Source organism: Erpetoichthys calabaricus, chromosome 10 (assembly GCF_900747795.2).
Source record: "Erpetoichthys calabaricus chromosome 10, fErpCal1.3, whole genome shotgun sequence".
NCBI classification, from domain to species: domain Eukaryota; kingdom Metazoa; phylum Chordata; class Cladistia; order Polypteriformes; family Polypteridae; genus Erpetoichthys; species Erpetoichthys calabaricus.
The window spans coordinates 14,962,992-14,987,590 of record NC_041403.2 but is presented as its reverse complement, the minus strand read 5'-3'; the positions used below and the strand labels follow the sequence as shown (position 1 = coordinate 14,987,590).

The 24,599-nt window shown below is 38.8% G+C and overlaps 1 protein-coding gene across 11 annotated transcripts in view; it reads left to right on the top strand.

The window, feature by feature from the left end:
• dock7 (dedicator of cytokinesis 7) overlaps positions 1-24,599 on the top strand; it is a 281,118-nt gene that overhangs the window by 176,510 nt on the left and 80,009 nt on the right. For 6 of the 11 annotated variants that reach the window (XM_051932692.1, XM_051932691.1, XM_028810931.2 and 3 more), the window contains 10 exons: positions 686-826; positions 978-1,091; positions 3,942-4,112; positions 7,245-7,384; positions 8,514-8,683; positions 10,689-10,843; positions 14,302-14,484; positions 14,904-15,039; positions 16,461-16,557; positions 22,196-22,292. In XM_051932692.1, coding sequence (XP_051788652.1) covers positions 686-826; positions 978-1,091; positions 3,942-4,112; positions 7,245-7,384; positions 8,514-8,683; positions 10,689-10,843; positions 14,302-14,484; positions 14,904-15,039; positions 16,461-16,557; positions 22,196-22,292 — 1,404 coding nt within the window. Of the gene's footprint in view, positions 1-685; positions 827-977; positions 1,092-3,941; positions 4,113-7,244; positions 7,385-8,513; positions 8,684-10,688; positions 10,844-14,301; positions 14,485-14,903; positions 15,040-16,460; positions 16,558-20,399; positions 20,432-22,195; positions 22,293-24,599 lie in introns of all 11 variants that reach the window. The other 5 variants (XM_051932685.1, XM_051932689.1, XM_051932686.1 and 2 more) reach the window with 2 other exon arrangements.

Genomic DNA, 24,599 nt, shown 5'->3' with positions numbered 1-24,599 from the left:
TTCTCAAATAAGAATGAGGTTTTGATCTGAAGACCCGATTCTCTTCTTATTCATTGGGTGTTATTTTTACATTCTTAGTTTTTATTATTCATTATCTGTTTGTGAAAATACACTGGTGAATTGACCTTCTGCTTGTTAAAGAAAGCATCTTGGATATGCACAAATATGAGGCATACTGGGAAGGACTGCTGACCAGCAAATGAGAGCAGGGGCAGGCAGGTGGGCATTGAGTTCAAAAAACTCAGTCTCGTTTAAGGGCACTTCACTTTTGTCATGAGAGGATTTTCTGGATTTTATTTTTTAATACACATATTTTAGACGTCTGGATTATGCAAAATGACTAATCTTGATATTTTTTCATGTACATTTTCTATATTGTTTGCAGTTGTTGAAGTTGGGCTCCCATTAAAGTTCATTGTGTGTGGAAAGAAGTTATCAATGTTTTCCATAAAAAAATTAGTGTTTCACAGTAATTAATACAAACATGGGAATATAACTGATTAAAAAAAATATTTTTTTGAGTGAAGTATTTTTTTAACTTAGCCTTTGGAACTTTTCAAAGGGTTGAAGTAGTTTCTGTATTTTTCCATAATTATATGTTTTATATAGTTCACATAACTTTCTATATGCAAATACATTTGTCTGTTGTATATCAGTCACTTACATTATTTGTTTTCTTTCTAAGGTGAAAAGCATAGTACATCATTTGTATTTTACTGATCGATTGGATTCTCCAAGGAAAAATCGTTTCCCTGAACGTTTTATGGATGATATCATGGCTTTGGTTAGCACTGTTGCTGCAGATATTGTCTCTAGGTTTCAGAAGGTATGTACATCACTGCTTGGGTAGCTGCATTTCTGGAAATGAAAGGTGTAATATTGAATGACATGGGTGGGTTAAATGAGATAGGAAGGTATTCAGTATTCTTTAATAGTCAATCATTCTTATGTGCTCTTGGTTTGCTTATTCTTCATAGGATTTGGAACTGGTGGAGAGGCTAAATAACAGCCTAGCTTTCTTCCTAAATGACTTGTTGTCTGTTATGGATAGGGGATTTGTTTTTAGCCTTGTGAAGACCTATTGGAAGCAGGCAAGTATTCTGAGACTTACTCTTATTACTGCTTCAATTGCACAGTGATCTGTGTCAGTGTGTTTCACTGAAATCGCAACTTACAGTATCTCGGGTTCCTGTCATAGCTGTTAATGAATGTCCCCTGACAAAAGTGTACTCGTATTCTGTGTTTCCTATCTGCTGCATTTGTTTGACAGTTGACAAATCTGGTGAACCACCGTAATAAGCCATTACATTTTTTTTATTGTAATTAGATTTTTATTTTAAATCTGCCTTTATTTTTGTACCTGTATTATTACTAATATATTCTATTAAATCTCTTCTGGAACTAAGCTTTGAAATGTAAATGGTGACTCAAAAAACAATTTAATTGATCTTTTTTTTATTATATTGTTATACACTGGCCATTTTACCACTTTTATTTACATCTTTTAATCGTCTTTATTTAGATTGACTTATTATTTAAAATCATTCACATGTGTACATTTGTATTTTATACTATATTCCATAATGGAACCATTTAGGAATTTGTCAGTCAGTCATCTTCCAACCCGCTATATCCTAACACAGTGTCACAGGGGTCTGTTAGAGCCAATCCCAGCCAGCACAGGGTGCCAGGCAGGAAACAAATCCCTGGGTATGGCGCCAGTCCACCGCAGGGCACACACACACACCAAGCACACACTAGGAACAATTTAGGATCACCAATGCACCTAACCTGCATGTCTTTGGACTGTGGGAGGAAACCCATGCAGACATGGGGAGAACATGCAAACTCCATGCAGGGAGGACCCGGGAAGCGAACCCAGGACTCCTTACTGCGAGGCAGCAGCGCTACCACTGCGCCACCACAAATTTAGGAATATCCATCCATCCATTTTCCAACCCGCTGAATCCGAACACAGGGTCACGGGGGTCTGCTGGAGCCAAACCCAGCCAACACAGGGCACAAGGCAGGGTGCCAACCCACCGCAGGACACACACAAACACACCCACACACCAAGCACAGACTAGGGCCAATTTAGAATCGCCAATCCACCTAACCTGCATGTCTTTGGACTGTGGGAGGAAACCCACGCAGACACGGGGAGAACATGCAAACTCCACTCAGGGAGGACCCGGGAAGCGAACCCAGGACTCCTTACTGCGAGGCAGCAGCGCTACCACTGCGCCACCACAAATTTAGGAATATGTATTTTAATTTTTTACTGATTGGAATGGTGTGTTTATATGGTAGTGAAAGAAGTGCTTCAGTTGATGAAAGAGCAATCATATAGGGGCCAACAAAGGCAATTATTAAAGATTGGAGTTTAAATAATTAGGATAGTGTAGTCTAATTGGTTGAATGAAGTCAGTTTATTTTATTTTTTATGTTTTAAAGCAGGGGTCTCCAACACGTCACTCGCGAGCTACCGGTAGCTCGCAACTCCTTTCCAAGTAGCTCGCTGATAGGTTAATGAATTCTACATAAATTTGAAAACTTGATTTGTCAAATTAGGGGTGGGCGATCTTTCCAAAAAAATCATATCACGATACTTTTAATACATAATCACGATCCACAATCTGAATTGCAATCTATCTTTTCAATGTGGCATACACTTAAGAGAATATCCGGACTCAAACTCATCAAGACCTAAGTAACACTTTGTTTTAAATATCGAACAAAGTTGAATTCAATTGTTCTCTCGTTCGCTAGCTAAGCAGAGTTAAGGAACACACACTGAAGCTGGGCAGTGAGGGAGGAAGGCAAACGGCCCGTTGCAAGCAAACTGTGATACATAGTGAAATGAGAGAAGTCGCAAAATCAACTGGAATATTCAAGCAAATTATAGAAAAAAACGATCAATATCCGTTAAGTAGTTCTCTCGTGAAAAGCGGACAGACATACAGACATTGGATTTTATATATAATATATTAGTAAACCTTCAAAATAATGTGCAGTTAAAGTCTCAACAGCATTCTCAGCATTTCTGGAGCTTAGTAGAGCCAGATAACTATAAGAATCTTCACCAAGCAGCTCTGAAAAATGTCTGCTTTGTTTAGGTCTCCATACCTCTGTGTCTGACATGAATGTCATGAAGTCAAAGTTCAGAACAAGACTGACAGACGAACAATGAAATGACTCCATAAGAGTGAACCTCAGTGACTGCACTCCATCATCCACCTCAGTGCCAGTCATCTGACTAACTAAACAACACATCACACATGCGACTGGACCTGTGAATAAAGTGACACAGTGACATGTGACAAAATGACAATTGAAGAAGTCAGATCTGTGGATTTGGAATTGTATTTTGTTTTGGCAGCATTTGTGTTTTAAGTCAATAGTGTGAAATGCATACAGACATACAAAATGCACTTGCAGGTGAACTAAATATTTTTTGTGATGTTTTAATGCAAAATGTGAGTTGTGGACACCAACATTTTGTAAATGTTCAGGCAAAACAAGCGTATTCAGTTTGTTTGGGTTGAAATAAGCTATGAGAATAAACATTAGAAAACATGAGGAGCTCTCTGCCATTTTCATTTTGTAAAAGTAGCTCTCAGGGTGGGGAAAAGGTTGGAGACCCCTGTTTTAAAGTGTAAAATGAACACAGGAATAGCAATAAAAAGTAAGAAAGATAAGTAGAAAGGTAGGTTAAGTTGCTCCCTGTGATTCTGAATTCATTCCTTAATACCTAGGCTGGACTTTTTTTTGGTCATAGAATTGGTTTTAGTAATTTGGGAATCCACCGTCCCGCTTAGAAATATTGTATGCAGCATTGAGGTCTGTGTGAAGTCCAGCATTTGTAATTCACTTTGGTGTATTGGCTGTCCTTGTATGTCTTATCATAAAAAGTGTTTTTCCCCCCCTCTATCTCTTCAAAGGTTTCCACAAAGCTCTATACACTACCAAGCCCTACAGTGTTGGTCTCATTGAGGCTGGATTTCCTCCGCATTGTGTGCAGCCATGAACATTATGTGACGCTAAATCTGCCTTGCGGTTTGCTAACCCCACCAGCTTCTCCTTCACCCTCTGTATCTTCAGCAACTTCTCAGGTGTGCTTCTTCATTTGTATGTGCTGACAATTGCTTCACGTTTTGTTGTCATATTGAGAGTTTGGGCATCTGAAAATTCTTTCATATTACTTGTTACATGTTTACAAACTGTGCCGTTCCTTAATTTGTTTTAATGCGTCGCCATGTACTAGTATTAACCAGCATTCGAAATCTTATCTTGACGGAGTATATGACCTGATTGATCCAGTATATGTATGCATTTTGCAAAAATAATAATTGTTAAGCCTTCTCTGATTATGATTTCCATGGTTTATTTTCATCAGAATAGTTTGTTTTATTAATAATTGAAAATTGACCAGTTTTAAATCTGTTTGCTGATTTCTGAGCACCTTTTTTTCTCAAATACCACATGGAAACGTCAAACAAATTTCCTGCACGTAATGTAAGTGTATGAAAACATTTATAAAGGATTGCTGTCTATTTTTATAAATCACTTTTTCTCCTGTAACTCCCGTTTCTTCTTTCGTACAAACGTCATGCGTGATGAACCGAAGATTTCAAACTTTGATTCATTGGTCCATAAGACTTTCTTCCCGTCTGCAGTAGTCCACAGTCGGTATTTCAAGGCCCTATGTTGTCCTTTAAGGAATGGGCTTTCTTACTGCCTCTCGCCCTGTCAAACCTGCAGCACAAAGTCTCCACTTCTCAGTAGAAACAGACTTGCTTTTTTCGACCATTGATAAGCTGTGCTTGAAGCTCTTGTGCTTTGAGGTAATGTGTTCACGCAAGCTGGTGACCCTCAGAAACTTGTCTTCAGATTGGCTTGTGACTTCTGGTCTGCCTGTTCTCTTCCTATTAGAGTTTGTTCAAGTTTCCAATGGTCTTTGGATTGTGTAGGACACCACTGTGCTTCACTTTTTAAAGGTCTGCATTTCTAAGGGTCATAATACTGTCTTGTTTCATTTGTTCATTGCAATTTTCTTGCCATTATCACTGGAATATTGTCCAAGTAGTACTTCAGATGGTGTAGTAACACAGTCTGTTCCACCTCTACTTTAAGAAAGATGGAGGGTTTTCAAGTAATCGGCAGAAGTTGGGACTCCTGTTCAAATTGTTTGCTTCAGCTTGCAAGGCTTCATTTACTTTGGCAGTGTTAGTGCTGCTGCTTTGCAGTAAGGAGACTGTGGAAGATTGTAAGTTTGCTTCCCGGTTCCTCCCTGTGTGGATAGTGCTTTGAGTACCGAGAAAAGTGCTATGTAAATGTAATGAATTATTTATTATTAACATCTGTTTATTGTAACCAATTAGTTGTTCCCCAAAGAAGGCCCATTTGTACTACAGTGGTACCTCGGTATACGTCTGCTTTGGAATAAGTCCAACTTGGTATATGTCCTGTTTGGACGTGAAAAATTTTGCTTGGTATGCAACCTTTGTTTGGAATATGACTTGTGTGCTAGAACACCACGTGTGGTATAGCGGACCCGCGGCTTCAAAAAAAAGGGCCAGGTTTTAACACGTATAGCCGTGTCGTTCTCCGTGGGCGCGATTGCTCAACCGCGGGGAAGTTAATGAGGTAGTTGGAGCGAGTCGCACCTGCACAGGTGGGCTGTGATCGGGAAGAGTGAGACTGCATTTTTAACTTCGGATTTGATCAGATTTATTTATTGTTGTTTTTATCCCCACAGAACACTTGTTTTTATGGATATTTATTAAATAATTATTTATTGAAACCAGATGCACTGCACTTTTTTTGTTTTAAATAAAAGCACTTGGCATTCTTGCACTATGCCCTGGCTTCATTTGAGAATTGTCCTCATTTGTCAGCTCATCTTGGTGACATTACCGACGCTGTCAGGTTCAGGACTCCCCGTAAGGATGTATGGGAGCGTGGAGCGGACCTGCATCGTCACACCGCGCGCGCTACCCTACGCTGCCCATGAGCGTCAGTACGCCAGTTGCTAGCATTCAGTGAACAACTCGCGCTGTAACTCTGTGTGAATTTTCACGTGATTTTGTGTTTTTTCTCGTAAATTTGAATTGAGTGCTGAAAAGTATGAAGGTGGCATGCGTATCCGGGACATGGCTGCTGCATACCATATGCCGAGAATGACGGTATATACAATTGTGAAAAACAAAGACGTTATTAAAAAGTAAAGTGAGGTTAAATTTATTTCATTTAATTGCTTTTGTATTTATGTATTTTAGTATTAAGCAGTGTTTAAATTATTTTAAACAACCCCATCAGTGTATAATATGCCAATAGCAATAGGATTTTTTTTTTCACGGGAACGGATTAATCATTTTCCCTTTATTTCTTATGGGAAAAATTCGTTTGGTATAAGTCCAAGGATCTGGAACGGATTAAGGATGTATACCGAGGTACCACTGTATTCTGACATTTCCCTTTTTCAGTTTTTTTTTAATCTGAACTTTAAATTTAAACCTTTGGCAGTTTACGGCTTACTTTTTCACCATCTTAGTACCACCAAAGAGGCAACATTTTCATTGTGTCACTTTTGTTTATGATCAAAACAGTTTGAAGGGTATAAAGTCAAAATCTAAAGCGGTGTAAAGGGTCGAGTCCTGATGATAAAGTGTTTAAAAGTCTCATCAGTTGCAAGCCTTCAGACTTCTCAAGGCAAGTTAGTTGCTTTATGGCACGTTTATCAGAAGACTAGCACACATTTATAACTAAGAATTATTTTTGGTTCTATTTGAGTGCATAATGTATTAATATCTTCTTGTAGTTTCTGCTAGTTTGACCTTTTCCTGGTAATGTTTTTTTGCATTTTAGTCAGTCTGGCTAACCTGCTGTGGTGTTTAATGATATGAAAGATATTTTTTGGCATTGCACCATGGTGTTTTGTACTAAATCATAAAATATAGGTAGCTGGTTACATGTAGTTTTTGAGAATAAATGTAAATGAAGGCATTCATCTACAACAGCTTTTCCAAGTTAACCGTTGTGTGTTTATATTGGTATATTTGACTGTTAATATTAGAATAACTGCTGTGTGAAATAAGCAAGTCTTACCTTAGCCTTTGCCTTATGAAACTCCTGTTCCCTATCAGCATAATAGAAAGTCTTTGTAGTATGTAATTCCATCTTTTATTGGAATAGTTTCACAAAATCCCTACAGAAATAATTTAGAAAATTTATTTCCACGACAGAGTTCTGGCTTCTCAACCAACGTTCAAGATCAGAAGATTGCTAATATGTTTGAGCTTTCGGTGCCTTTCCGACAGCAGCACTACCTGGCCGGACTAGTGCTGACCGAACTGGCTGTTATTCTGGATCCGGAAGCAGAAGGGTGAGCGTTACTGTAGTGCACTATAATGTTTTCCGTTTGTTTCCATTGGTTAATGCGTAAAGTGTTACATTCCGTTAATGAGTGCTAGCTGTTGGATAAGTCCATGATGAGATATCCTGCACCTCTGTGATGATCCAGGTCAATGGCAGAAATGTTTTTTTGCAGAGGTTTTGAATTAACATTAATAAGCACGTCTTTGAATTGGCTATACAATGATCCCCCGCCTATCGCAGAAGTTACGTTCCAGACCCACCCGCGATAGGTGAAAATCCACGATATAGAAAGACCACATTTTTATAGTCTAAGCCTAAAAATACCCCTCCCACACGCTTTAAACACATGTAAACTTATTAAAACACACTTTGGATACACATATGCTACACGGATGTTGGGCTAAAGATACGAGTAACATAATAATAATCATCATCAGTTTTACCTTCTCCTGTATGGTCAAGGTCTTCCTCTGGCACTTAGGCTCACTGCTACCAGAAGGCTTACAAGATGCAGGACGCTTGGGAGCCATCATAGGGCTTAAAACAAACGAAAAGCTCACAAAAGTCGGACCACAAGCAAGATACGCGATTCGTCGGGGACCCACGCTCGCCGTTCTTGCGAGATTACACCACGTTAGCAGCAGCTAATCAGAGCCCAAGAGAATAAAATCCTCTCTGATTGGTTGAGTCTCCTCTTTCAGCCAATAACGGCCTTTGTAAGAAATCATCTGGGTGCTGTAACGCAAAACTCTTTGTCTGCTGAAAACCGTATGCTTTGTTATGAATTGGCTGAAAAGTACACTACGGGTAGGATGTACTTATTGAATTTTTCCGCGATATAGCGGGGGAGCGATAGCTGAACCGCGATACAGCGGGGGATTACTGTATCTGTATGCACACAATCTGTTATTGCTCTTGGTCAGTCAGTCATTTGCTGGCCTCAGTATTCATGGAATTGAAATGGTACTTTTTTCCCATTATGTGTCTTTACGTAGAGATACACTCATAGCCGTTTACTAAATAAACTCCTTGGAATTCAGGTATCACTGCTTTTCTAAAATTACATGTCATTTTGCATTTATTGTTTTTTTTTGAGGCTTATGACTACTAAATATATTTCTTTTCCATTTATGAAGGCTATTTGGACTACATAAGAAGGTCATTAGTATGGTTCATAATCTGTTATCCAGTCATGACTCTGACCCCCGATATGCTGACCCTGATGTGAAGGCTCGGGTGGCTATGCTTTACCTACCATTAATCGGCATTGTCATGGAAACTGTGCCACAACTTTATGATTTCACAGGTAAATCCAGTTGTCTTCTTTGTTGTAGGGCTCTTGAAAGGTAAAGAGCATATCATTTGTTTTGTGTGATATGTATATAATGCTCTCGGTGCATAATATTATCTGTGAACAGCATATTGAACTATTAACCACAGAGGATGCCTACAGTTTGACTTCTGAGTAAATTTTTTTTTTTTTAATATAACATACTAATGTTATCAATTATTTGTCACAAACATTTCTTAATGTCAAATTAATTTATATAGCACATTTAAAACAACATAGGAATGCTGTGGCCAAAGTTATGAATAACATAAATAGAAATACAATAAATGAACATGGCCGGCACGGTGGTGCAGTGGTAACGCTGCTGCCTCGCAGTTAGGAGACCTGGGTTCGCTTCCCGGGTCCTCCCTGCGTGGAGTTTGCATGTCCTCCCCGTGTCTGTGTGGGTTTCCTCCGGGCGCTCCGGTTTCCTCCCACAGTCCAAAGACATGCAGGTTAGGTGGATTGGCGATTCTAAATTGGCCCTAGTGTGTACTTGGTGTGTGTGTGTGTGTGTGTGTGTGTGTTTGTGTGTGTCCTGCGGTGGGTTGGCACCCTGCCCGGGATTGGTTCCTGCCTTGTGCCCTGTGTTGGCTGGGATTGGCTCCAGCAGACCCCCGTGACCCTGTGTTCGGATTCAGCAGGTTGGAAACTGGATGGATGGATAAATGAACATAAATAAAATAAATAATAAATAGAAGAAATGTTACATAATCACAATGAGGAAACCATCAGTATTACTGAAGGTCACAGAATGCAAGTGAATAGAAATGAGTCTTTAATTTTGTTTTAATCAGTTCAATTGTAGACGACTCCTTTATGTGATGAGGTAAAGAGTTGCACAGGCGAGGAGCAGTAGCTGCAAACGCTCTGTACTCCTTAGTTTTACACTTAGTACGAGGGACAACAAGAGACAACTAACCAGAAGATCTAAGCACTCTAGATGGCTGATGTAAAGCACACAATTCAGATAAATAGGCAGGAGCAAGCCCATGTAAAGATTTAAAAACTAGCAACAAGATTTTAAAATCAATTTGAAAACTGACAGGCAGCCAGTGGAAAGAAGCTAATATTGGAGAAACAGAATCAGACTTTCTTGCCCCAACCAGAAAGCAAGCGGCAGCATTCTGGACCAACTGTAACCTGCGTATCAGGGATTTGCTAACCCCAGAATACAGCGAGTTGCAGTAATCAAGGCGACAAAAAATAAAAGCAGGAGTAGCTTTCTCAAGATCCCTAGAAGATAAAAAAGGCTTGATCTTACCTAATAGACGAAGCTGGAAAAAGCAATTTCTTTACCTGTGGTTATATTAGATCCAATTAACAAGTTACCAAATGATGTAGTTGCAAACAGCAATTTGGAGACCTTTTGAATCTTTATCTGAAAATAACAAAGAAACGTGCATTTTTGCCCACCCTGGGCAATAATAATATGACTTGTTCTCAATAGAAAAGTAATACAAACTCTATACTCCTAATTCGCACCACTATGTTTTAAGTGTCTTTTCACTCTAAACATACAGAATTTCCTATGCAACTTAATCACATAACATCTAATTATCCATCCATCCATTATCCAACCTGTTATATCCTAACTACAGGGTCATGGGGGTCTGCTGGAGCCAATCCTTGCCAACACAGGGCGCAAGGCAGGAAACAAATCCCGGGCAGGGTGCCAGCCCACCGCAGGGTGCACACACACACCAAGCCCAACACTATAGACAATTTAGAATCGCCAGTGCACCTAACTTGCATGTCTTTGGACTGTGGGAGGAAACCCACACAGACACGGGAAAAACATGCAAACTCCACGCAGGGAGGACCCGGGAAGCGAACTCGGGTCTTCTAACTGCGAGGCAGCAACGATACCCACTGTGCCACCGTGCCGCCCACATCTAATTCTTATTTTTTAATGTGTAACATGATGCTGTTAAATTTTTTTTTAAACTTCTCTATATCTTTCCCTGTTTTGTTCATCCAGAGTCACACAACCAACGTGGAAGGTCAAGTGGCTCAACTATAGAAGACTATGACAGTGAAGGAGGCAGCATGATTAGTCAGACTGTTGCAATGGCAATTGCTGGGACATCTGTTCCTCAGTTGTCACGGCCAAGCAGCTTCTTACTCAATCCAACGGTAATGAGCATCACTAGAAAAGCTGATAACCTGGTTAAGTTTGTGCTGTTTGAATTTTCAGAAATTGCCTTTGCCTGTGAATTCATTCTTTTGTCTTGTATGTGTAAGCATCCCTGCAAATTCATTCTGTTAAATTTAGAAGAGACCGTGCACAGTTTTCCACAGAAAGATCTCCAAACATTGCTTTATTAAGAAAACAGAGTTCATTTATTGATTTTAATCACACTGTCACACTTTTCTTATGTATGCTTATATTGTTATTTTGGAACATTTTCTCATTCTGTAATGAATAATAAGTCCATGATCACTTAATAGATTTTTTTTTTTGGTCAAATGTTTATGAAAGAATCGATTATTGCTCACATTTATTATTTTAAACGCATGAATTGGAAGCGGAAGTGGAAGTGGAAGCGTGACCAAATAAGGAAAGGTTCATGCGCCCCCTGGTGGTGGCCACGGGTTCCAACAGGTTTCAGCTCCCATACTCATAGCCTGTGGCCCCACTGGAAACCAAGGGTGCTGCCCTCTATCAGCCCGGGGGAGTAACTGTCCTGATAATACTCTCTCCCCCGGTCCATGCAAACTCCACGCAGGGTGGACCCGGGAAGCGAACCCGGGTCTCCTAACTGCGAGGCAGCAGTGCTACCACTGCGCCACCGTGCCGCCCTATATATATATATATATATATATATATATATATATATATATATATATATATATATATATATATATATATATATATATATATATATATATATATATACACTAATAAAAGGCAAAGCCCTCACTGACTGACTGACTCACTCACTCACTGACTCACTCATCACTAATTCTCCAACTTCCCGTGTAGGTAGAAGGCTGAAATTTGGCAGGCTCATTCCTTACAGCTTACTTACAAAAGTTAGGCAGGTTTCATTTCGAAATTCAAAGCGTAATGGTCATAACTGGAACATATTTTTTGTCCATACACTGTAATGGAGGAGGCGGAGTCACGTATCGCGTCATCACGCCTCCTACGTAATCACGTGAACTAAAAACAAGGAAGACATTTACAGCACGAGTCACACGCGGGAACGAAGGTAAATGACGTTAATTTTTGACTGTCTTTTAATACTGTGTAAGCATACATATTAACACATGTGCAATTAAACGTGTGCATTTACGGGGTGATTTCTCAGGCTTAAAAGCTCACCTTTTATCAAACGCGGGAAGAAAGGTAACTGACGTTGTTCACTGTCTTTTAATACTGTGTAACCATACATATTAACACATGTCCAATTAAACGTGTGCATTTACGGGGTGATTTCTCAGGCTTAAAAGCTCGCCTTTTACTAAAAAGGTAAATGCAAAACTATTTTCAATCAGTTTATTGAAACGCTCCCGTTAAGGATTGCAATAACATATTCGCGAGATAAAAGAACGAAGTAGGGGGAAATGGAGGAACAGCCGCAAACAGCGAAGAGCAAAAAATTAATTAAACAATTGAGAACGGAGCGAGTTAAGCATACAAGCATGTTCATAAGGGAAACAAAGCACGGTGTAAAACGTAAGTTTAAATTAAGTTTATAGAAACGCTCCCGCTGCGGATTGCAATAACATATTCGCGAGATAAAAGTTTAATGAGAAGACACGAGGTATAAACGAACCACACGCCGTGGCGCAACGTTAGGGGCAACAGTTTCAACCATTCTATGATCTGCTTCTCGCAACTGAAAGACGGCACATGGCGGATGTTAGCCGACTTGCTGACCGCAACGTTAGGGGCTTCAACTATGGCGCTGACGCCACATCTCAGTGCCAACACTTTGCAGACTGTACTTAAAAGACACGCCCTCCTCACTGGACAGTTAAAAACACCAATCAAACTAACGATGACATCAAGTATTACCCAATCAAAAGTAGGAAAGGAGGCATCTTCATAAAATGCGTGTGGGATGATTTGCATGAGACGCTGCTTTAAAAAAAAAATTATAAAAAAAATACGGGATAAATCCCGTCCAGTATTGATTCAAAACGGGACGCGCAATTTCATTCTCAAACGCGGCACGATTCCGTATTTTAAAGGACGGGTGGCAACCCTACAGTGCCAGGTAACCACCCATACAATCAGATTGTGATTCAGACTAGGAATGCAATGAATGTAATTACCCCGATCTACATACAAGGCGAAAGTCTTGCAACATTCAAAGATGATGGTTTGGGATAAGTACACCATACAACATAAAAGAGCTTATGAAGCCTTGAACCGAAAAAAGCAAGATCTCAGAGATCGTAAAAAAAAAAATAGGAGGTAATGTCGTTTTACTCGCTGTAGATTTTAGTCAAACATTACCAGTTATTCCACGAGGGAGACCAGCAGATGAACTCAACGCGTGTTTAAAATCCATGCTTCTCCCACGCTCGGTTATATGTCGCGTGTTCTCGGGTAGGTGCACCAAAAAATGTATACATTTAAGCATGTAATGGGCAAACAAAAAATGAGGTATACCCGAAGGCACTGCAGTAGTACTTAATGTAACTTTACTTCTTAAATGTTAATGTTTTACTGTTTAATAATTTATACGCTTCTTATATGTTGTTCAAATTCTTTTATCAAAATACCACTGACAGCGCAATGCACGATAACATGGAGTGAATACACCATACGCATCCGCCCACGGCTGCCCTGCTGTGCGCAGATAGGAGTTGATTCTACAATAAAATAAAATAAAGATAAAAAGAGTAAAACAATCATCACCCATAAAGTGTGTGTGTGTGTATATATGTGTATATATATATGTTGATATGTGGATGTGTATATGTGTATATATATATATATATATATATATATATATATATATATATATATATATATATATATATATATATATATGTAGATATGTATATATATGTAGATATGTATATATATGTGTATATGTATATGTATATATATGTTTATATGTGTGTGTGTGTATTTTATATATATATAAAACACAGCAACACTCATAACAATGACAACACAATTACATTGACAATCATGTTACGTTATTTTTAAAATGTTTCCTTTTTTTTTTCATAACCTCTTTAACACACTACTTCTCCGCTGCGAAGCGCGGGTATTTTGCTAGTATATATATATATATATATATAAATAAATTTAAATATACACAGTATATATAATATAAAAGATTTCGCACTCTGCACCCTAATCCTGAAGTTTCATGAATTCCAATGCATTTTGACAACTAAGTGAGCAAAGCCAGAGATATATACTATATATATATTTTTTGGTCTTGTTAATGAGGTATTACCCATTATACAATACCCTTTTTCAAAGCTTTCACTCATGGATTTGAATTTTTAGCACACTCTGGCTGAATGATCATTTGAAAAATTATGCTAAGAGCGACACAAACGAGGTACCTTTGTGCTCACAGTGCACATTTGTCATCATTTTCCCTATATGTTTCATTCACTAGGCCTCCAGGCAGTATGCCACATTTTCAGCAGAATCAAGTCGAAGTCTCCTCATCTGTCTCTTGTGGGTGCTGAAGAATGCAGATGAAATGATTTTACAGAAGTGGTTCACAGACTTATCTGTCATGCAGCTCAACAGGCTTTTGGATCTGCTGTACCTCTGTGTTTCTTGCTTTGAGTATAAGGTAACTTTTTTATGCTTTGTTTACCAGCCGTCCTTGTTCAGGTGAAGAATTAATTTATCTAAGTAATGTAACAGTTTTACATAAACTTAATGATGCCAAGAGTAAAATATAGGCATTGCAGTCTGCCTTTTTTTTAAATAACCCATTACTTACCCATTATTCTTTGTCAAATTCTTGCAGCTGATAGTGAACAATCATGCTTCTGAGAACTAGTCCCATCCTATATCTATGTTATGTTTTATGTTTTTGTTTTTGTCCCCTCAATAATGACCAATGGTAGGATGGAGCGGTGGTTTTAGTGAATGTCCTGTAAATAAAGCATCTCCCCTCACAATATCTGGTTTGTTTTCCAAATGATTTCTAAAGAATGTGTTCTGTGTTAACACCTATAAATGGTTATCATGCATTGTCTTTAACAGGGTAAAAAAGCTTTTGAAAGAATGAACAGTTTAACGTTTAAGAAATCAAAGGATATGAAGGCAAAGCTGGAGGAAGCAATACTGGGAAGCATTGGAGCAAGACAAGAGATGGTGCGACGGAGCAGGGGGCAGTTAGGTACTATTGAAAGTTTAACTTTTTGTATTTACCAAAGAATATACAGTCAAACTTGGTTTTAACAAGCTCGTTTATAACAATTTCTCAGTTATAATGAAAAAAATGTATTTTTGAAAGATATACCAGCTATTTGCATGTAATTTTGCCCTGTTATAACAAGTGAAATCTCGATTATTACGAACAACACTTGGCCACATCCTGGACATTTTGCGAGCCACTAGCGGAATACATTTCAATATGCAATAAATTTCTTATCTATTGCCTGGAACAATGTGACAACTGTTACCATACAGAATTGCTTCAGGAAATCAACATCTGATATTTTTGAAGAAGAGGATGAATTGCCATTATCTACATCCATCCATCCATTATCCAACCCGTTGAATCCAAACACAGGGTCACGGGGGTCTACTGGAGCCAATCCCAGCCAACACAGGGCACAAGGCAGGAACCAATCCCGGGCAGGGTGCCAACCCACCGCAGGACACACACAAACACATCCACACACCAAGCACACACTAGGGCCAATTTAGAATCGCCAATCCACCTGACCTGCATGTCTTTGGACTGTGGGAGGAAACCGGAGCGCCCGGAGGAAACCCACGCAGACATGGGGAGAACATGCAAACTCCATGCAGGGAGGACCCGGGAAGCGAACCCAGGTCCCCCAACTGCAAGGCAGCAGCGCTACCCACTGCGCCACCGTGCCGCCCCGTTATCTACATGGGTTTGCCAAAACAGTATTAAAATTAATAAAGTAAATTATTACGACTATCAACACATGGATGACGAATTGTAATTCCTACTGAAAACGAAATCATAAATGCATTGCTTCAAAAAGAAGATGATGATGAAGATGAGAAGGAGGAAGACGCTGCTGGCATATTGGATTTGCCAGAATGCAGTTTACTAATATTGTTTGATGCCGAAAAATGCCTGCAGTAGATTGATGGCATTTTTTCAAGGGACTGACGCGAAAAGCAAGCGTTGGATGCATTAAGTGTTTTAAAAGGCAAACTGCGTGACTGTAGATTACAAAGTTTAAAACGAAAAAGTATTTTGGACTTTCTTAGAAAATAGTATATTGTACTTATTGTATGTTTCCATTATGGGCTAAATGTATATTCTTTCAATAAATCACTATTACTTTAATTGACTAAGTTAGTTTTTGTCAAATTTGCATTTCCTGGTTATAACGAATTCCGCATATAACGAGCAAATAGGGTCAGTCCCGTCAAACTCACTATAACCAAGTTTGACTGTATTAAAATAATTATTAAAATAAAAATTCAACATATATTATGAAAGGTTCTTAGAAAATGTATTATATTGCATGTAAAATATTTCAGTACCTTTCCTACACCTGTATCTAATTTTTTAGGGATGAAATCCTAAAATTCATTACAATTTTCTCCTTCCAGAAAGAAGTCCTTCAGGCAGTGCATTCGGCAGTCAGGAGAACCTAAGATGGAGGAAAGATATGACCCACTGGCGTCAGAACAGTGAGAAAATGGACAAGTATGAGTTCTTTTTAATAATGACTTTTTTGTTTTTGTTTTTTTTTTTTAAATAATTGACCCCTCAATATATTCTGGAGCTTGATGTTTTATTTTAAATTAAAAATAGAGTGTATTAAAGTAGTCTTAATTATGCACTGTGTACAGTAAATGTTTTGAATGTTACATACATTAAGTGACTTATAAAGAATCCAGTTCTAATTTTAGTTCATATTGATAACATATTTTATTATCATACACAGACAATGTCTTAAATATTCAGTTGTTTTTCAGACCTTGTCAATTGTGAATTATTTTTGGTTGATAAAGACTTAAATTATTAAATTTGAAAGAGAAGTATATCCTAGTGGCAGTGCTTGTTGATTATATAATGACTGTGCACAGTGCTTTTCAATATCCTCTCTATCCTGTAATCTACTTTCTAACTGACCTTGTGTGAAAGGTTAGCAGAATAATCAATAATCACAATAAATGGCTGCACTTGCTCTTTAGGATGTTCTGTAAGCCACATAACTATTCGTTTGCATTGGTCAGTTTGTTACATAACGGGTAAGATAAGAGAAAGCTCTCCTATTAAGGGAATGTCTCTTCTATTAAGGAGTGATTACAAGAGATTTGTTGAGCTATTTCTTTAATGAGTTTCTTGTTAAAGAGAAAGACTGGAAACTGAAAAACATGACTTTAAAATATAAATTATTAATTATTAAAGTGTTTTAGGACGGTCTTATGTTAATTGTTAAGACAGATTAGTAGTTTGCTGTAACTGCCCAGTCACCCTCCCCTACCCCACTCATGCTTTTAACCTGCTGTGGCCTTTAGAGGGCGCTCCAGCCACCCAAACCCGACACAAGCACATGCGAGACACAAGTTCAGCATGCGTTTATTTTTCTTTTTTGCGTTGTGGGAAACGCCTTCCCCAGTTTCAGTACAGTTCCAAAGCACCAAACACAGTACAAACACACTTCTTTCTTTTCTGTTTCTTTCTTTTCCTTTCTGTCTCTCAGTCCGCCTCTGCTTCTCCTGGCTAGCTCTGTCCTCCATCTCCCGACTGTGGCTACCAGAGCAGTGGCAGCTGGCTTTTTTTTTTTTTTTATATAAAGAGCACCTGGAAGTGCTCCAGATGTTCCATGACCACTTTCCGGTAGCACTTCCAGGTGTGGCGTAAGCGCTGGGACCAAAGGCTCAGCAGTACCTGCAGCACCCCCTTGTGGTGCCGATGGAAACCCATCAGGGCTGTCCCAAACTCCTACCCCTGTGGAGCCCTGTGGGAATTAGAGGCACCGCTGCAAGCCAGGGGGGCTGCCATCTAGCACTTTGGTGGAGGTAATGCCCTGAATATGATCTCTCCCCTGGTCCTTCCACTGTAGAGGCATCCTGGCCAGGTAAGGGCTCTGGCCATCCATCACACTGCATTCACAGATGACCAGGTGCTTTTACAGTATATTGGACCCAAGTCAAATGTTGCTGCACAAGACAAACTTAATTAACACTATACCCCCTTACACGTCTATACTGAAGAAACTGGATGAGTTGTATTCCACATTCTGCATGTATAATATTCCACATGTTAATATCTTTAATACTTTGCTTGTTGGAATGGTTATAAAAGAGAATGCAAACTAGGTTCAACAAACGAAGCCATCCTTTTCCTGCTTGACTCCGTATCAATTCCTTGTGTTTGAGATCAGCGCAATAAGACTGCAGTTCCTTCCTATTGCACATACAGGCAGTCCCCGGGTTACGTACAAGACTGTAGGTTTGTACTTAAGTTGAATTTGTATGTAAGTCAGAACAGGTACATTATTTTAACAAATGCTATTGTTGACCGACTGTAATCAAGTGCTCTGCCAGTGAATGAAGGAGTTTCACCTCTTTCTGACCTTTTTATTATTTCTACTTTATTTTCAATGGTGATGGTTTTTCTCTTCTTTACTGTATCACCAGCACTTGTATCAGATTTGTGTTTCAGAGACATTGTTGAAGGGTGAAGACAAAAGGTTAAGATGAGCTCTTCTGCACAGCACTGTACACGCTATCACAGCAGATTAGGCACCAGACGTCAACACGTCTGATGTATAGGGTGGTCCAGATCTAATTATGCAATTTTCATTACGCTTATTCAGTTTTTTACATAGAAAATCACCCGAAAAATCCCAGACCATCGAGAAGTGTACGAACTGACGACATGAAGAATTGTCTTCACACCGAATTGGAATCATCCCTGCATAAATCAGTCATCCAGACGATCTAAATCTGCAGAATTAGATCTGGACCACCCTGTACTGACGAGACAACTTCCTGCTACGTGCGTAACAGTACAAGCAGGCTTGCTATTGAGAATGAATGGGGGCAGCGAGGGGCGGTTCATCACCAGCCCACCTCACAGTCACCTCCACTACAGTATGCTGCCTGCTGCGTACGCAACACCACCGCCCCCATTTAACACGCAGCCACCCGAGGCACACTACAATGCTACTACCCGCCGCCCCGTTCAGCCACAACCGGATCACTGCATGCAGCATTACCAGCCGCCCACCTAGAACGAACGGGGCAGCCGTGTGTGGTGGGCGGGCAGTGAAACCGCTTGCTGCCGGGAGCCACCCGATGGACACTACACTGCGTGAGCAGTGAAATCGACCCCCTCCATCCTCCGCTTGCAGCATCCGCAGGCCGAAGATGACAGAGTGGCAGTTACTGAGGCGCATGCGTCGCAGCTGCAGCCCCATTCGTATGTCGTAGGTCGGATGTCCGTAACCTGGGGACTACCTGTACTGTGGATTCAGACATTTTTTAGACCGCTTCACTTTTTGCACACTTTATATTATGTTGTAGATTTAATTTTAAAATGGATAAATTTGCAGTTTTTGCCCATCAATCTACACTCAATAAAACAATGATACAGTGAAAACATGTTTCAGAAAGGTTTGCTTTATTGCAAATGGTAAATTTAATTATTTAAAATTAAATCTGCTGTACAATAAAGTGTGCAGAAAGGAAAGGTATGAATACTTCTATTCGTCCTCTTTACATATAATGAAAGTGCATTTGCACAGCTTGAATCATTGCTCATCATGTTCCTCCTCTGTCTGGAGCATCTGGAAAAAGATGTCACCTGATGGAATTAAAGGCATTTGCAGTGATTTGATGGAATATATACTCTGCCATTTGAGAAGGATCAAATGCTACCTAATGAGACTGTACAAAGTCCATTTATCCTTAAGTGGTGGAAAATGTTTGATCTGGATCACACACACTGGCATTACAGTTTTGTGTGGGTCAAATTCTACAAATAGGATTTAATCTAGATTCATTTTTCTAGTGTAAATATACCAATTGTTGACCCATTTTTATCAGGAAGCTCACGTGTTCTATGATTATCAGTTAGTCATGACTGCACTGAAAAGCCTTGCAATAAAATTTCATGAGTTACTTCAGAACAGAAACAGAAAAGCTTAGAATGTTATAACAGTCTTCGTAAAATGTTGAATTTGAGATACTGGTTTAAATGACAAAGTTAGAGCTTTTTGATAATTATGACATTTATTTACAAGAAAATAGTTCCTCCCCATGTTCTCGCCCAGGTGCAAAGTTTATAGCACATTTTGTATTTAGTTGCTATATTATACAAGGCACAGGTTTCTGTTGTCAAAATGTAACAACGAATTCATTATCGTTCTGTTACCATGTTTTTGTTTTATTTTGTATTAATAGTGCCATGATTTTGTTCATTAATAAATCACAGGATCTTCCCAAGATGGATTTTGATTTACTTTTTTAACCATCTCATCTTTTCTTGCTTAACCCATACCTATAATTGTGTTTTTCCATGTGCTGTGTGTTTAGGAGCCAGAAAGCAGTCAGGTATTGTAATGCTGGTGTGTGTGCTGCTGATTTTTATTTATTTATTTTTATTTTTTAAAGACTTTTATGCTTTGTCTCAAATCATGATATCATTAGTGGAGCCCTGGGTTTTTGATTCAGTGTTTTGTGGCAAATTGATTTGCTGGTTGTGTGTGCTGCTTTTTTTATTTTATTTTTTTTTAATTGTAGTCTTTGCTCTTTTATTCCAAATATGTGATTCCTTTCTTTAATAACTGAGGCTAGGGATCTGCCCTGGCAAGCGGAAGGTTGCCGGTTCGAATCCCGTAAATGCCAATAGGGACTCTGTTCTGTTGGGCCCTTAACCTGGAATTGCTGAGCGCTTTGAGTAGTGAGAAAAAGTGCTATATAAATGCAAAGAATTATTAGTATTATTATTAATTACTGTCATGTCAACACACATTTCACAGTCTCCAAATGGGAATGTGACTTGCAATTTAAAGCTTCTTTCTTTTTGTAATGCTGTGAAGATACCTGTTTTAAGTGCATTTTTCTATTCACCAGCAATCATTTCTATTTCATCAGCAGAACTTTGTCTCCCTTATTGTGCTGTAAAGCTGAAGTCTGCTGCATGAAAAAAAATGTATATAAATATACTGTTTATACGGACTTTACATTAAAATACCACACACTACTTGTTACAGGATAAGTCATCTTTGTTAATTCATTTATAATCAGATATTAATTATATGTGTATTTTGAGCTCCAGTATAAAATATTTGTTTCAATTATCACAAATGATATCTAATAGGTATTGTTAATTATAATTACAGGAATCACATGTTAAATTTAATACAGGCTTGCTTTTCAAGACAGGTGTTTGGAAATCTCTGCTTTAGTGTGCATGATTTTGCAATGGGGCAGCATGTGGCTATCATATCGTTTACTTTTTCTGGTGTCAGGGAAGATCTGAGCAGATAAGATACTGGCTGAATAGGGCCAGTGCGTCTAGAACAAATTATATAACTGGTCCTAGGTAGACACTTTATCTCCGCAATTAATTTAATAACTAGTATGTGCATGCCTATGATCAAAACTATATTTTTAAAATATAGAATTTAAAATCAAACGTTTTCCTTTTCCATATTACAGTTTTTGGTTAAATAAAGCATGACTTGTGCTCCCTCCCATGTCTTATAAATTATTTGTGTTTTTGCAAAAAAAAAAGTAAATTGTTATTAATGCCAGTAGAGCAAAATAATGTACAAAGTGCATTTGTTTTTAAGGGCAGAGACAAAAAAAAATTGTGCTCTTAATATTGACACACATAACTCCCACACAATGCACATCAATATTTCACTGCGAGTAGCAGCTTCACGTAACTCTGTCTGACTGCTAACAAAAACAGATTGGAATGATTACATTCATTCACTAATGATGCTAAAATGTAAACACAAATAAGACACCAAATCGACACCAGTTACACAAAACATTGAAATCAAAATAACATTAAAGAACACAGAAAACTAAATCTTGATTGTATTCATTTGCCATATACAGCATATGACAAATGGAAGATTAAAGAAAAAAATCTGACATTTGAATATTACTCTTGGGACATCTTGGAAACAATCTGAGAAGATGCATTCATCCTGAAACCATTTAAGCAATGGCAGTTTTAATTGAACTACAAATGCAATTGTATATTCAGCTTAATAGTGACGCTAGTGTTTTATTAGATTTGCACAAAGAAAAGTGGATGTTTTTTTTCAGTCTTTCTAAATTGTGTCAAAATTAACACTCAATATTTTGCACGACAGATCAAGAGCTGAGCTGGAGCATGAAGCAATCATTGATGGGAACCTTGCCACAGAAGCCAATTTAATAATTTTAGATACTCTGGAAATAATAGTGCAGGTAAGTTATTGGAAGATTGTTTTGTATTTTTTTTTTGTTACTTCGGTTTGGAAGACATGCTACAACATGTTAACAGTATTATGATCATGTCTACATTCACACCTTTGTGAGAAACTTGAAAAATCACTGTTCGATGATGTCATTAAATTATACCGTGTTTCCCCGACAACAGGACCTACTCTGAAAATAAGCCTTAGCATGATTTTCAGGCCAGCTTCTGTAGCCGAGGATCAGACCTCCAAGGTCCCCGCCTTCGGCCACTACCCAACTCCCACTGCACCCGACCTCCTTGGCCCCTCCCATAGGTGGTGAGCCCATGGGAAGGGGGACCCACGTAGAGCTAGAAGAAGTGGCCGGGGAGAGGGAAGTCTGGGCATCTCTGCTCAAGCTGCTGCCCCCGCGACCTGACCTCGGATAAGCGGAAGAGGATGGATGGATGGATGATTTTCAGGCTACTCTGTAATATAAGCCCTACCCCAAAAATAAGGTCTAGTCCAGATTGTCAGCTGAAAAGTAAGGTGCCTAAGGTCAGGTTTATACTTCACGTGATGTGACATGTGTGTGCCCGAAACATTCATTAAATTCTGAGGACACCTTGCCACAATAAGTCTGAAAAGGGTGTTTAACGATTACATCCATCAATCCAGGGATGCGCCCAGTCCAGCAGCATTGGCGCAAAACAGAAACAAAATCCCTGGACGGGGCATCAGCTCATCGCAAGGTGAACACAAGCACACACATACACTGGCGTCATTGTAGCTACACCAACTCCCCAAACCTTCATGTCTTTGGATAGAAAACTGAGCCCACTGTGGAAACCCACCAGGAAAACGTGCAAACTCCAGGCAGGGATCATAAGGGACGTGACTCCCTGTGAGACAGCAGCGCTACCACTCTGCCACCGTGCCACCCTACATGTGTTACTATTAACAGTATTCATTATTTAAACAGAGTTAACGATTTATCTGTAAATGTTACATACATAGTTTAATGCATTTCATCATGAAAGTGGTATCAAGTATAAATCTAAGAATTGTAAATGTGCACAGAGCTGGAATATTATAAATTTAATGTGTTCTGTGTGGCGATCTATTGCCTCTTGCCGCTGCTGTCAGGTCAGGAGGAAGTCCCTAAAGCGCGTTGTGATGAAGAACTGGGTCGGTTTTAAAATGACGTTTACGATGGTCTGCTTTAATGACAAAGTAAACTACGGGAGTAAAGTGGACATTTCAAGTGTAAAGCCGAAATTTCCACTTTAATCACAAAATAGATATATTTTCATTTTCAAATATTTTCATCATGTCATTTTTTTTTTCTGTGGCTCAAATACGCCGCCATACATTCTGATGGTATTGAAAGGTACAAAAAAAAAAAAAAAAGACAGCACAGAAGATGGTATGTGAGACTTTTTAAAATATATCATGTCATTACGATGGGGAATATGCGACGCCTGAATATAAAGGCAACATGAATACATTTGTATGTCGACATCGAACCATTCATCAAACACTGAAGCATGCACATCGATCCTGGAGGAACCTAAAAGCGGCTGGAGTAGCAAGAAATTCAGGCTGAAATTCAGGGTTTGAATGTGGAGAGTTATGACGATATTCTTGAAGAAGATGACCTGACTGTATTTGGATAAATGTATATTGTTGTACATGAATACATATAAGATATCCCCTGAAAATAAGCCCTAGTGCATCTTTTGGAGCAAAAATTAATATAAGACCCGGTCTTATTTTCGGGGAAACACGGTAGTACTTATAGGAACAATTGAAAATTGTTTTCCTCTCTATCTCACAAATATCTCTTTGAAAGTCTGTTAAGCTTTTGGATAACAGAAAAATAATCTAATGCGTGTAGACTAGGGATAAAATTGCTAATAATCAGCAGTGAGCATTTCAGAATGCTGTACATTTATAAATTAAAAAGCTTATTAAAAGGGCAGGCACATTTAGGGGGCACTCTCTGGACCCCATGGAGGAAGTAGCAAAGGAGAGAATTAAAACAAAACTGATGTGCCGTTATGAGCAATACTGCACATCCTCTCTCTGACATATTAACACCAACGACTTTCAGCTATCAAATTATTCAGCAGAAGTTTGTCAAGAAATGCTACAGGGGGCTCCTTTATGCCAACAGCAATACATCTCTCTAATGGTTCACTGTGACTGTGACTGCTACTGCCAAGTCAGATGTTTTCTTTGTAAATTTTTCTTCTTTTTTAGTCACTCAAGTGTGTGTTCAGACTAGGGCTGGGCGGTATCACCAAAATTCTCTATCACGGTATTTTTCAAAATTATA